Source organism: Heptranchias perlo, chromosome 2 (assembly GCF_035084215.1).
Source record: "Heptranchias perlo isolate sHepPer1 chromosome 2, sHepPer1.hap1, whole genome shotgun sequence".
Classification (NCBI taxonomy): domain Eukaryota; kingdom Metazoa; phylum Chordata; class Chondrichthyes; order Hexanchiformes; family Hexanchidae; genus Heptranchias; species Heptranchias perlo.
The window spans coordinates 111,469,825-111,482,918 of record NC_090326.1 but is presented as its reverse complement, the minus strand read 5'-3'; the positions used below and the strand labels follow the sequence as shown (position 1 = coordinate 111,482,918).

At 44.5% G+C, this 13,094-nt stretch overlaps 1 protein-coding gene across 2 annotated transcripts in view; it reads right to left on the bottom strand.

Moving 5' to 3' along the window:
* Positions 1–13,094, bottom strand: part of egfra (epidermal growth factor receptor a (erythroblastic leukemia viral (v-erb-b) oncogene homolog, avian)) — a 279,179-nt gene that overhangs the window by 47,450 nt on the left and 218,635 nt on the right. For both annotated transcript variants that reach the window (XM_068005749.1, XM_068005757.1), the window contains exons 14-15: positions 11,282–11,372; positions 6,946–7,103 (exon numbers count right to left, since the gene is read on the bottom strand). In XM_068005749.1, coding sequence (XP_067861850.1) covers positions 6,946–7,103; positions 11,282–11,372 — 249 coding nt within the window. The remainder of the gene's footprint in view (positions 1–6,945; positions 7,104–11,281; positions 11,373–13,094) is intronic.

The following is a 13,094-nucleotide window of genomic DNA, read 5'->3' as shown; positions in this document are numbered from 1 at the left end:
ATCAGTAAATCGGGCATGTCGGAGCATGATTTTAAATGGAGAAAAATCATCCGAGTCCCCCTTACAGTCGTGCCCTCTGACTGGCCTGAATTTCCGATATTTGTTGCATCCAGGCAACCCAGCTCACCTGGGTGCAGACCCAGGAAAATCTCCCTTCATATTGTCTCAGAAGGGAGGAAGTTGTTCCTTCTGCAGAACCAACCAACACACATATGAACATACAAAAATGTCAGACAGGAAAAGGCCACAGGTCCATCTCACCTGTCCCATACAGTCATGACGCCTTATGCATCATGATACAGACACTCCCTACCCACGCGTAGTCATTTAATGCTCGTGGGAGCGGCGAAAAAGCAGATAAAATCCCCAGGACAATTAAGGAAAAAAAAATGTTGAGAATTCCTCCCCGACTCCTTTAGACGATTGAAACTAGTCCAGGAGACTTAACATGCAGGGTTACCTTTAGCATCCGACCAATTTAAATAAAGTAACTTAAGAACATAAGAAATAGCCATGATGTGGAGATGTCGGTGATGGACTGGGGTTGACAAATGTAAGGAATCTTTCAACACCAGGTTATAGTCCAACTGTTTTATTTGAAAATCACAAGCTTTCGGAGGCTTTCTCCTTCGTCAGGTGAGTGTCGGATTCATTGAAAATTACCGCATATGTAGTCATAGAACAATACATGGTGATTACAGATAATCTTTCCAACTGCCCGTTATCAAGGCCATCAAATAAATTGAATAGTGTTCAGACAGACAACTGAATATACAAATGGCCAGAACCAAAGACAAAGAGGGAAAGAGAGAGAGAAACATCCGAAAGGAAGAGAAAGACAGAGAATGACCAGTTGTATTAAAAAGATAACTTTTTTTTCGCTGGTGGGGTTACATGTAGCGCGACATGAACCCAAGATCCCGGTTGAGGCCGTCCTCATGGGTGCGGAACTTGGCTATCAATTTCTGCTCAACAATTTTGCGTTGTCTTGTGTCTCGAAGGCCGCCTTGGAGAACGCTTACCAGAAGATCGGTGGCTGAATGTCCTTGACTGCTGAAATGTTCCCCGACTGGGAGGGAACCCTCCTGTCTGGCGACTGTTGCGCGGTGTCCGTTCATCCGTTGTCGCAGTGTCTGCATGGTCTCACCAATGTACCATGCTCCGGGGCATCCTTTCCTGCAACGTATGAGGTAGACAACGTTGGCCAAGTCACAGGAGTATGAACCATGTACCTGGTGGGTGGTGTCCTCTCGTGTGATGGTGGTATCTGTGTCGATGATCTGGCATGTCTTGCAGAGGTTGCCGTGGCAGGATTGTGTGGTGTCGTGGATGCTGTTCTCCTGAAAGCTGCGTAATTTGCTGCGAACGATGGTCTGTTTGAGGTTGGGTGGCTGTTTGAAGGCAAGTAGTGGAGGCGTGGGGTTGGCCTTAGCGAGGTGTGCGTCGTCATCGATGACATGTTGAAGGCTGCGGAGAACATGGCGCAGTTTCTCCGCTCCGGGGAAGTACTGGACGACGAAGGGTACTCTGTTGGTTGCGTCCCGTGTTTGTCTTCTGAGGAGGTCTATGCGATTTCTCGCTGTGGCCCGTCGGAACTGTCGATCGACGAGTCGAGCGTCATATCCCGTTCTTACGAGGGCGTCTTTCAGCGTCTGTAGGTGTCCATCGCGTTCCTCCTCGTCTGAGCAGATCCTGTGTATTCGCAGGGCTTGTCCATAGGGGATGGCCTCTTTGACGTGGTTAGGGTGGAAGCTGGAAAAGTGGAGCGTTGTGAGGTTGTCCGTGGGCTTGCGGTAGAGTGAGGTGCTGAGGTGCCCGTCTTTGATGGAGATTCGTGTGTCCAAGAAGTTGTCATAAGAAATAGCAGCAGGAGTAGGCCATCTGGCCCCTCGAGCCTGCTCCGCCTTTCAACAAGATCATGGCTGATCATCTACCTCAATGCCATTTTCCTGCACCATCCCCATATCCCTTGATGCCTTTAATATCTAGAAATTTATAGATCTCTATTTGGAATGTACTCAATGACTGAGCCTCCGGGGTAGAGAATTCCAAAGATTCACCAACCTCTGAGTGAAGAAATTTCTCCTCATTTCAATCCTAAATGGCCTACCCCTTATTCTGAGACTGTGACCCCTGGTTCTAGACTCCCCAGCCAGGGGAAACATCCTCCTTGCATCTACCCTGTCGAGCCCTGTAAGAATTTTGTATGTTTCAATGAGATCACCTCTCATTCTTCTAAACTCTAGAGAATACAGGCCTAGTCTATTCAATCTCTCCTCATACGACAATTCCGCCATCCCAGGAATCAGACTGGTGAACCTTCATTGCACTCCCTCTATGGCAAGTATATATATATATTTTTTAAAATTCGTTCACGGGATGTGGGCGTCGCTGGCAAGGCCGGCATTTATTGCCCATCCCTAATTGCCCTCGAGAAGGTGGTGGTGAGCCGCCTTCTTGAACCGCTGCAGTCCGTGTGGTGACGGTTCTCCCACAGTGCTGTTAGGAAGGGAGTTCCAGGATTTTGACCCAGCGACAATGAAGGAACGGCGATATATTTCCAAGTCGGGATGGTGTGTGACTTGGAGGGGAACGTGCAGGTGGTGTTGTTCCCATGCGCCTGCTGCCCTTGTCCTTCTAGGTGGTAGAGGTCGCGGGTTTGGGAGGTGCTGTCGAAGAAGCCTTGGCGAGTTGCTGCAGTGCATCCTGTGGATGGTGCACACTGCAGCCACAGTGCGCCGGTGGTGAAGGGAGTGAATGTTTAGGGTGGTGGATGGGGTGCCAATCAAGCGGGCTGCTTTATCTTGGATGGTGTCGAGCTTCTTGAGTGTTGTTGGAGCTGCACTCATCCAGGCAAGTGGAGAGTATTCCATCACACTCCTGACTTGTGCCTTGTAGATGGTGGAAAGGCTTTGGGGAGTCAGGAGGTGAGTCACTCGCCGCAGAATACCCAGCCTCTGACCTGCTCTCGTAGCCACAGTATTTATATGGCTGGTCCAGTTAAGTTTCTTAGGTAAGGAAACCAAAATTGTACACAATACTCCAGGTGCGTCTCACCAAGGCCCTATATAATTGCAGTAAGACATCTTTACTCCTGTACTCAAATCCTCTTGTAATAAAGGCCAACATACCATTTGCCTTCCGAATTGCTTGCTGCACCTGCATATTAGCTTTTAGTGACTCATGTACAAGGACACCCAGGCTCCTTTGAACATCGACACTTCCCAATCTCTCACCATTTTAAAATACTCTGCATTTCTGTTTCTCCTACCAAAGTGGATAACTTCACATTTTTCCACATTATATTCCATCTGCCATGTTCTTGCCCACTCACTTAGCCTGTCTATATCCCCTTGAAGCCTCTTTGCATCCTCCTCACCACTCATATTCCCACCCCAGTTTTGTGTCATCAGCAAACTTGAAAATATTACATTTGGTTCCCTCATCCAGATCATTGATATAGATTGTGAATAGCTGGGGCCCAAGCACCGATCCCTGCAGTACCCCACTAGTCACAGTCTGCCAGCCTGAAAAAGACACGTTTATTCCTATTCTGTTTTCTGTCTGTGAACCAATTCTCAATCCATGCCAGTATATTACCCCCAATTCCATGTGCTCTAACTTGGTTCACCAACCTCCTGTGTGGGACCTTATTGAAAGCCTTCAGAAAATCCAAATGCACCACATCCACTGGTTCCCCCTTATCTATTCTACTAGTTACATTCTCAAAAAACTCCAACAGGTTTGTGAAACATGATTTCCCTTTCATAAATCATGCTGACTCTACCAAATCCTATTATTATTTTCTAAGTGTCCTGTTATCACATCTTTTATAATAGACTCTAGCATTTTCCCTACTACTGATGTCAGGCTAACAGGTCTGTAGTTCTCTGTTTTCTCTCTCCTTTCTTAAATAGTGGGGTTACATTTGCCACCCTCCAATCTGCAGGAACCGTTCCAGAATCTATAGAAGTTTGGAAGCTGACAACCAATGCATCCACTATCTCTATAGTCACCTTTTTCAAAACGCTGGGATGTACATCATCAGGTCCTTGGGATTTATCGACTTTCAGTCCCATTAATTTCTCTAGTACTATTTTTTTTTTACTGATACTAATTTCTTTCAGTTCCTCATTCTCACCAGACACTTGGTTCTCTAGATTTCTGGGAGGTTTTTTGTGTCGTTTTCCGTGAATGTCAAAGTTCTGTCATCAGACATTTGTCGGGTGCCAGTCTCGGGTCAAATGGAGCCACTTAACGTGGCTTCTGGGTTTGCCGTCTGAAAGCTGTGCAGCAGGCGGACTGCGCACCCACATCTCACCCGTTGCTCCCCTCTCAACCAGTACCCACAATGCTGCCTCCTCTCCAGGTGGCATAGGTGTAGGTGGAGCAGTCTTTGGAGGGACCCTCAAGGTCACCAAAACCCAGAGTGCAGGGGCATCTAATCGGTCAGGGTATGAACAAGAGCAAACTGCCACTACTTCTGCTGCAGCCACAGGGGATGCACCAAGTAGAAGTAGTCGGAAGCGTAAGGCGCAGGTTTTGTAAGCACGAAGGGGATGCACAAGGGGGTTTGACGGTTGATCATGTTTTTTATTTATTTTAGTTTTTTGTTAAACTCACATTAAATATTATTATTGTCACCACTACTGCCACATCTTGGCCATACTTGACTGGCTTCTATAATAAGGCCCTTTCATGAGGTTCACCGTGAACGCCGACACTTGATGCCACCCATTGCGTCACTTTACAGAGGGTGTATGTGTAGTTGCAGGACTGTTTAGTGCGGGGCCCGGGGGGGGAAGGGCGAGGTGAGCTGGTGTGGGCGCTGCTCCATCCAGGTGGTGGGAGTACTGGACTCTTCACACTGTCTGATGTTAGGAGAACTGTTCACACATCAGTGACTCCCTGGCCTCACAGGCAGCCAGGTGAGCCGCTGTTCTGCCCATGGGTTGCTCCTGCTCCTGCTCAGTCTCCTCCACCTCCTCCATGTGGGTGGCAGACATGGATGGGCCCTCCTCAAGCAGCACCCCTCTCTGTTATGCCATGTTTGTGCAGGGCACAACAGACGACTATAATGTGACCCACTCTGTCTGGTGCGTATTGAAGCACCCTCCCAGAACGATCAAGGCACCTGAAGCGCATCTTGAGTAGCCCCATAGCCTGCTCAATTGTAAACCTGGTAGCGATGTGGCTGTCGTTATATCGACGCTGTTGCTCGGTGATGGGGTTCCTCAGAGGTGTCATGAGCCACGTGTGCAGGGGGTATCCCTTGTCCCCGAGGAGCCAGCCCTTATGGGTATTCGGTGCGTGGAAGAGGGGCGGGATGTTGGATTCCCTCAGAATGAAGGAATCTTAGCAACTGCCAGGGAATCTGGCGCACACGTGAAGAAATCTTTTGCAGTGGTCACAAACATGCTCAGTATTGATGGAGTGATAGCCCTTCCTGTTGATGAACAGTCCTGACTCATGTGGAGGTGCTCGTATTGCTATATGGGTGCAATCGATTACACCCTGCACCCGAGGGAAGCCATCAACAGTGTGGAATCCCACTGCCCTCTCCGTCTGGCTGAGGTCGTCCATGGGGAAGTTGACGTCGTGCGAGGCCCTGTGAAACAAGCAGTCGGTGACCTGCCTTATGCACTTGTGTGTAGTCGACTGAGAGACCCCGGCGATGTCCCTGGTGGCACCCTGGAATGATCCAGAGGCGAAGAAGTTGAGGGCAGTGGTGACTTTGACAGCGACAGGTAAGGAGATGCTGCTCGTCCCAGCTGGGGACAGCTCGGCTTGAAGGAGGCTGCAGATGTCTGCGACTACCTGGCGACTGAGTGTCCATATGCACTGCTCCTCAGATGTGTCCAGGAAGCTGAGCCTCGGTCTGTAGACCCTGTGGTGAGGGTAGTGCCTCCTGCGACGTCGCTCTCTCTGTTGTTGCCCTCCGTGCTCTTATGCAGGTGCCTGTGGTGATGTTGCTCGTCCTTGGATGTAGTAGTGAATGCAACCATGACGCCCCCCCATCCTGACTGTGAGAGTTTGAGGGGGTCCGCAAAGTAGTTAGATATGTTTGAACAGCAGAGTTTTGGGTGGAAAGTAAGAATTTTGAGTGAAAATGCATAGGTCTGGCAGCCAAAACTTTGTCTGAAGTGACAGAGTGCCCTGCAGCAATAAATGATGTTTTTTTCCCCACTTGTCAAATAAGCGTTTGCATCTCCCACTGGCTGCTGGCTGAAACACGTCTTTTGCAACAGGAAGCGTTTCTCACAGCACGGGAAACACGCTGAGGATACTTCAAAATCGCAACCCTGCCAAAACGTTGAGTCAATCAAGTGGTTCAAGTACTTCAACTATCTGACAAACTATGCAAATTATCATCCCGCCGGCTTTAATTGCCGGCGGGACTTGCATGTTGGGAGGCGCGCACGCACCCGGACACATCAGTGGGGAACCCGGAAGTCGGCACATTGGAGCCGGACTCCGAACCCGCTCGGGGTTTCAGCAATTTTTGGAGTCCCCTCCGCCCCCAACGCACTGCTCCTTCACCTGAAAATCGAGCCCAAAGTATTTGTTTCATTTCTCTGCTATTTCCTTATTCCCCATTATAAATTCTCCCGTCTCTGTCTGTGAGGGACCCACATTTGCCTTCGCCGGTCTTTTCCCTTTTACATACCTATAGAAGCTTTTACAGTTCGTTTCTATGTTTCTCGCTAGTTTACTCTCATATTCTATTTTCCTTTTCTTTATCAATTTTTTGGTCCTCCTTTGCTGACTTCTAAAATGCTCCCAATTCTCAGGCTTACTGCTTTTTTTGGCAACTTTATATGCCTCTTTCTTTGATTTAATGCTATCTTTAATTTCTCTTGTTAGCCACGGTGGGACCACTTTTCCTGTTATCATAATATTATCATATTAATATCGGAATATTATATAGAACTAAACATTACTCACTCTTGAGTGCAATTTATGTGACATGGCTGACAATGCTTCGTCTCATCAGGGTATTTCCAGATGAAGGTATTATTTTCTCCTGAGATTCCAGAGGGACAGCTGTTCACACAGCGTGGGCCATCTTTAAAATTTGCACATTCTTTACAGTTCTCATTGTCCTAGGTAATAAATAAATACATAAAGAGAAGGATAATAGGGGGGGGGGGAAAAAGCAGTATACCATTGCCCAGGTCATCCTAAAAGATAACCGGTAAGAGACAAATTAGACATGACTATTTAACAGATTAAAAGTGAATTACATAAAAGCAAATAGTACCTTTCACATTATAAATCAAGATTTAGTTTTGTCCTGCGCAGCATTAAATCTGTTGTGTTGAAACATGAAACTATCCATTACCTGCTTAATATGAAGAATGGTTATAATTTTGCTTAATCTCATTCAATGATCTATACTGTCCCACACAACCTGCTGCATCCCCTTGTACTCAAAACCGAAACTAGACTCCCACCTCAATAGTTTCTCAATTGAAAAAAAATTAACCGTATGTGGCTGATTTCATCAATGTATTTTTTTTTAGAAAGCAACTCATCCTTCAGTTTAGTACTGCCATTCACTTTTCACATGATACCATATCAGATGAAAAACATGAAAGGATGAGGTATAGATATAATACAGTATTGGCCATGTCCCGAGAACAAATAACAAAAAAATCCTATTTTTGGAACCTCCAACAGAAATTTGCAATTCAACCTGTTCCAAAAGGCAACAATTTAAAACACCTTCAACTTCATAATTACCAAATCCTAGGGGAAAATAGCCCTGACTATTATGCGTTAAAACTTGTTGTGATATTAAAGGAAAACAGCTGTAGGATCCTTTCCAGAAATTAGTTTCTGAAAACTATTAAACACAGCTGCCCAGTGAGCTAATCCTAGCTGAAAAAAACACTCGAAAATAGAACATGTTACACAGCAATTCTTCCTCTCCTTTCTGTGATAATTTTTCTCTCCTCCCCTGAGGGGAAATGATTCTTTGCTGAGATATGCCAGTCACCCTCCAGTACCTGCCTAATGTGTTTTGTATCAACAAATTTAATACACACACCTTGTTCCATAAAGTTCACAAATATTATAAACAGGAATCCCAGAACAGATCGCTCTGGTAACTTTTCCCAGGCAGAGCATTTTCCATTTATTAATACTCTTCATCTTCCATTGCCAGCCCAGTTCCAACAACAAACAACAACTTGCACTTGTATAGCGCCTTTGACATAGTAAACGTCCCAATGCGCTTCACAAGAGCATTATCAGACAAAATATGACATCGAGCCACATAAGGACATATTAGGACAGGTGACCAAAAGTTTGATCAAAGAGGTAGGTTTTTAAAAAGAATGAACAGAAGACTTGCTATAGCGTCTTTCGCGACCCTGGGACATACCAAAGCGCTTCACAGCCAATGAAGTAAAATGAAGTAAGGAGCGTCTTAAAGGAAGAGAGGTAAGAGTGGCGGAGCGATTTCGGAAGGGAATTCCAGAGCTTAGGGCCGAGACAGCTGAAGGCACGGCCGCCAATGGTGGCGGAGGGGAAAGATAATCAGGGATGCACAAGAGGCTACAATTGAAGGAACGCAGAGTTCTCAGAGGGTTGTAGGAGGTTACACAGATATAGGGAGGGATGAGGCCATGGAATGATTTGAACACAAGGATGAGATTTTAAATTTGGAGGCATTGCTGGACCGGGAGCAAATGTAAGTTAGTAAGCACAGGGATGATGGGTGAGCAGGACTTGGTGCAAGTTAGGATAGTTCCAGCTAGACAATGTCAATTATTCCATCACTCTTAAGTTTGTTTACTAGCCTCATGAGGAACTTTTGAAAATCCAAAATAAACTACATCTACTGGATTACTCTAATCTACCATTTTACTTACGCAAAGATTTGTAAGGCATAACTAAGAACATAAGAAATAGCAGCAGGAGTAGGCCATATGGCCCCTCGAGCCTGCTCTGCCATTTAATAAGATCATGGCTGATCTTCGACCTCAACTCCACTTTCCTGCCCGATCCCCATATCCCTTGATTTCCTTAAGGGTCCAAAAATCTATCGATCTCAGTCCTGAATATACTCAAAGACTGAGCATCCACAGCGCTCTGGGGTACAGAATTCCAAAGATTCACAACCTTCTGAGTGAAGAAATTCCTCCTCATCTCAGTCCTAAATCGCCCACCCCATATCCTGAGACTATGCCCCCTAGATTTAAACTCTCCAGCAAAGGGGAAACAGCCTCTCTGCATCTACTCTGTCAAGCCCTCTAAGAATTTTATAAGTTTCAATGAGATCACCTCTCATTCTTCTAAACTCCAGAGAATATAGGCCCATTCTTCTCAATCTCTCCTCATAGGACAATCCTCTCATCCCAGGAATCAATCTGGTGAACCTTCGTTACAGCGCCTCTGAGGCAAGTATATCCTTCCTTAGGTAAGGAGACCAAAACTGTACACAGTACTCCAGGGTGTGGTCTCACCAAAGCCCTGTACAATTGCAGCAAGACTTCCTTACTCTTGTACTTGCAATAAAGGCCAACATACCATTTGCCTTCCTAATTGTTTGCTGTACTTGCATGTTATCACTTCTAAACTTATCAAGTCTAAAATCATGCTGACTGTTCCCTACAATACATGGGCTCTTTAAATGTACAATTATAACATAAGCTTAGAGGGAGTGATGTCAAAATTTGTAGATGATAGCAAAGTAGCAGGCATTGTTCATTTTTTTTAGAAGACCAAAGGAAGATGTAAAAGGATGGGAGAAATGGGTTAAAAAATGGCAGATGGTATTCAATGTCATTAAGTGTGAAGTGATACATTTTGGTTGAACAAACAGCAGTAATTATATTCTGAATGGAAAAAGGCTCAGTTCTGTGGAAGAGTAGAGGGATTTGGGCGTATAGGTTCACAGAATATTAAAGCCAGCACTTTAGGTTGCCAAGGCCTTAAATAAAGCTAATGCAGTTCTAGATTTTATCACAAAAGGTGTAGAATATTAAAGCCAAAAGGTAATGATGAGTGTATATAAAACCTGCAGGTTTCAGTTAGAATACTGTATGCAGTATTGAGCGCCATACTGTAGGAAGGATATTGTGGCTTTAGAAATGGTACAACGTAGATTCACTAGGATGCTGCCTCGCATGAGGAAATACAAAGACATGAAAAATTGGGTCTTTTTTTGGTTGAACAATGCAGATTATGGATTGATGATAGAAGTATTTAAAATTATGAAAGGACAGGGTTGATAGAAGCAAACTGTTTCGTGTAGTAGTGAGGTCAAGAATGAAGCCACAGGTACAAGATTAAATGTAAGAGATTTAGAACAGAGAGAGCAAGAGAATTTTTTTTAAATACAGAGGGGGAGAAATTGGACCCCACTGCACATTTTTCGGGTGCAGAACAGAGGCAAAAGGCACCAATTTCTTGGTGTTGTCTCCCATGCCTCAAAGGCGCCTGAAATACATCCAAGGCTATAATCAGGTATCCCTGGTGACCACCTAAACAGGCATGTGGTAGCTGGATGTGAGCAATTCCTTCCCCCCTCCCACAAATTATTTTTCTCTACTTTCCCCAGTCTCATGGACCACACAGTAACTGCGGCTGAACTGTTTCCAGGCTTCCACCAATGCCTGTCAGAACACTAATAGAAAATGTACAAGAAGTGGCCAGTGTCCACCAATTCTCCTTTTCTATGTATGTTAAACTACTGGTGTCTGATGAGCATCTCTCCAAACTCAAACAACTGCAATGAGTAGCTCAGTAGCATGAGGGATTGTAGGCGCAAACACAGGCTTCAAAAACTTAACAAAGGTACACTTTGATATTCCAACATGTTGCACTACTGAATGAAATTCAATGAGAACATTTATTCTCCAGAGGAGGGGCAATCTACTCCCAAGCCACTGTCAGGACTGCTCCTGATTGTAGTGGGAATCGAACTTGTTTCCCAGCAGTACGGAACACCTTAGGCTGGTATTCCAATAAGTTGTGCCAGTCTGCTATCATACAATTATTAATATATAACAAAGCCCTACTAAAAAGGAATTATGATCTACTTAAAATCCATATCCTCTCCTTAGTGATGTCCATCCCTGTTTCTCACCATCTTGACAGCTACTTGGCCCTCAAACTATTCTTTTGTCTCGAGATGCAGATACAGCATTTCAGTGATTTTAGTTGCTGTTGCGTGCAGTGTTTTAACATTTAACAGCAAATGCTTTTGCTGTGTCTCATCATACATCTAAATACTGTTATTTCTCAATTTTGCTCATTCCTAATTTTGACTTACAGAACCAGTGCAGGTTTCAGACCCATTCTGTGGTTTACATTCTGCGTCACACCGAACACATCTGTATCCATCCACATACTCCCTCGTCTCCCTTTACAAAAATCAAGAAAACATTTTTAGTGAACAAATTGATGGTTTAAAAGTCAAACATCTGAAGAACTGCAATAAAAGCTGACTTTTTAAAAAAAATTGTGTTTGTGCTTAACCATTTTTATATTGCAACTAACAAAATGAAATCAAACATAGCAATGGTTAAATGTAGTGCAATGTAACCTCCCACCACATTAGTCTGAGATTGTGTCTAAACCGCAAACTCATCCAAATGATCAGAGTACGTTGGGGATGGGTTTTTATACAGGAAACATCAGTCCTTTGTCATTGCACCCAGAGGTTTTGATCAGAGAAAGCTTAAATAAGTAATTCTGGTATAGTCTGAGCACAAGAAACAAGAGGGTGATGTTTGTCTCGATAGCCCCCTCGTTTGCACTCAGAAATGTGGCGAAGGGCCCCGAAAATAAAGCACATGCTGGACCCACCCACTTCCCACTGCTTCTGCATGTGGTCCGATTTTCAGGCGGGCATGAATCCTGGTGGCCCCAGCTCCATATGAAGCAAACAGGGGCAATCAATATATGCAAATAGGGGTCAATGCCATCATTTAGACCACAACGCCATTTTACCCCCTCACCTCCTGACTACTGTCAGTTCCCGATCCTACCCAACAACCATGGGTGGCCACTTAGTGGAATATTTAACGATATCCTCAGCTGCTGTAAAGCTGTCTAGAGATTTGAGATATATTTCTTGCAGTAGCTTATGAGTGTTTTCACTTTAAAGGATATGAAAGTGCTTGTAGTTGCTTCTGTTGATTCTGAGTTCATGTTGCCTGCTGCTCTACATTGTTGCCTTGCTCTGTGCCACACAAAAAATGTACCTCCCCTTTAAGCTGCTGCAGGGCCTCGAGAAACAGCTGCACCACCTGAATCGGTGAGATGCTTACTACGTGTTAATGAGGTGTGAGCCGCAAAATTATATGGGCTCCCCAATGATTCCACCAGGCGGCTGCAGTGTTTGCTCCTCAACCCCCATTTACCACTCACACATGGAAATTGCCTCCAAGGATACAACAGTGCATTAAGAGAAAGAAAAACAAATGTCAAAAATAAGGTCCAACTTCATCACTTAGGTTTAATTTCCCTATTAGGATAATAAAGACAACAGACTTCTGACAATTACATTTATACTCAGATTTTAGTATCTGAGTATTTGCAATATGCTATTTTCAGAATATAGTTTGCCAATGGAACAAATTAGCTGCTAGTCCAAAGTGGAAAACATTCTTTCTTTATACTGATATTCTTCCAAGTAAAAAAAAAGGAAAATTAAAAGCAACTTTAGTGTAGAGTATTTAACCCAACATAAATCCAAGACTATTTTTTTCCACTAATGGTTTATTCAATCGTCGTAGCTCCTAGAATCACAGAGGTTAAGGCAGATTTTTCTGCAAAGCACCTTCTCTGCATCACCGAATGCAATGGGAATAGATCGGTTTACATTTAAGTCACAAGTGTTTTTTTCCACTTCACCAAATATTTACTATTACAAAAGCACAGCAGACTATCACTGTAAACAGACTGATTTCACTGGCAGCAATATTACAGAATAAGCTTTTACTGCAGGGCACCCTCTTGTTTTACATCAAGGGCATCCACTTCTCTGAAATAGATGAATATCAGATTCCTGTGGGGAATACATTATTGAAAAACTGACAGATGAAAGGAAAATGATTACCCATCGCTGGTATCAGCGTAAG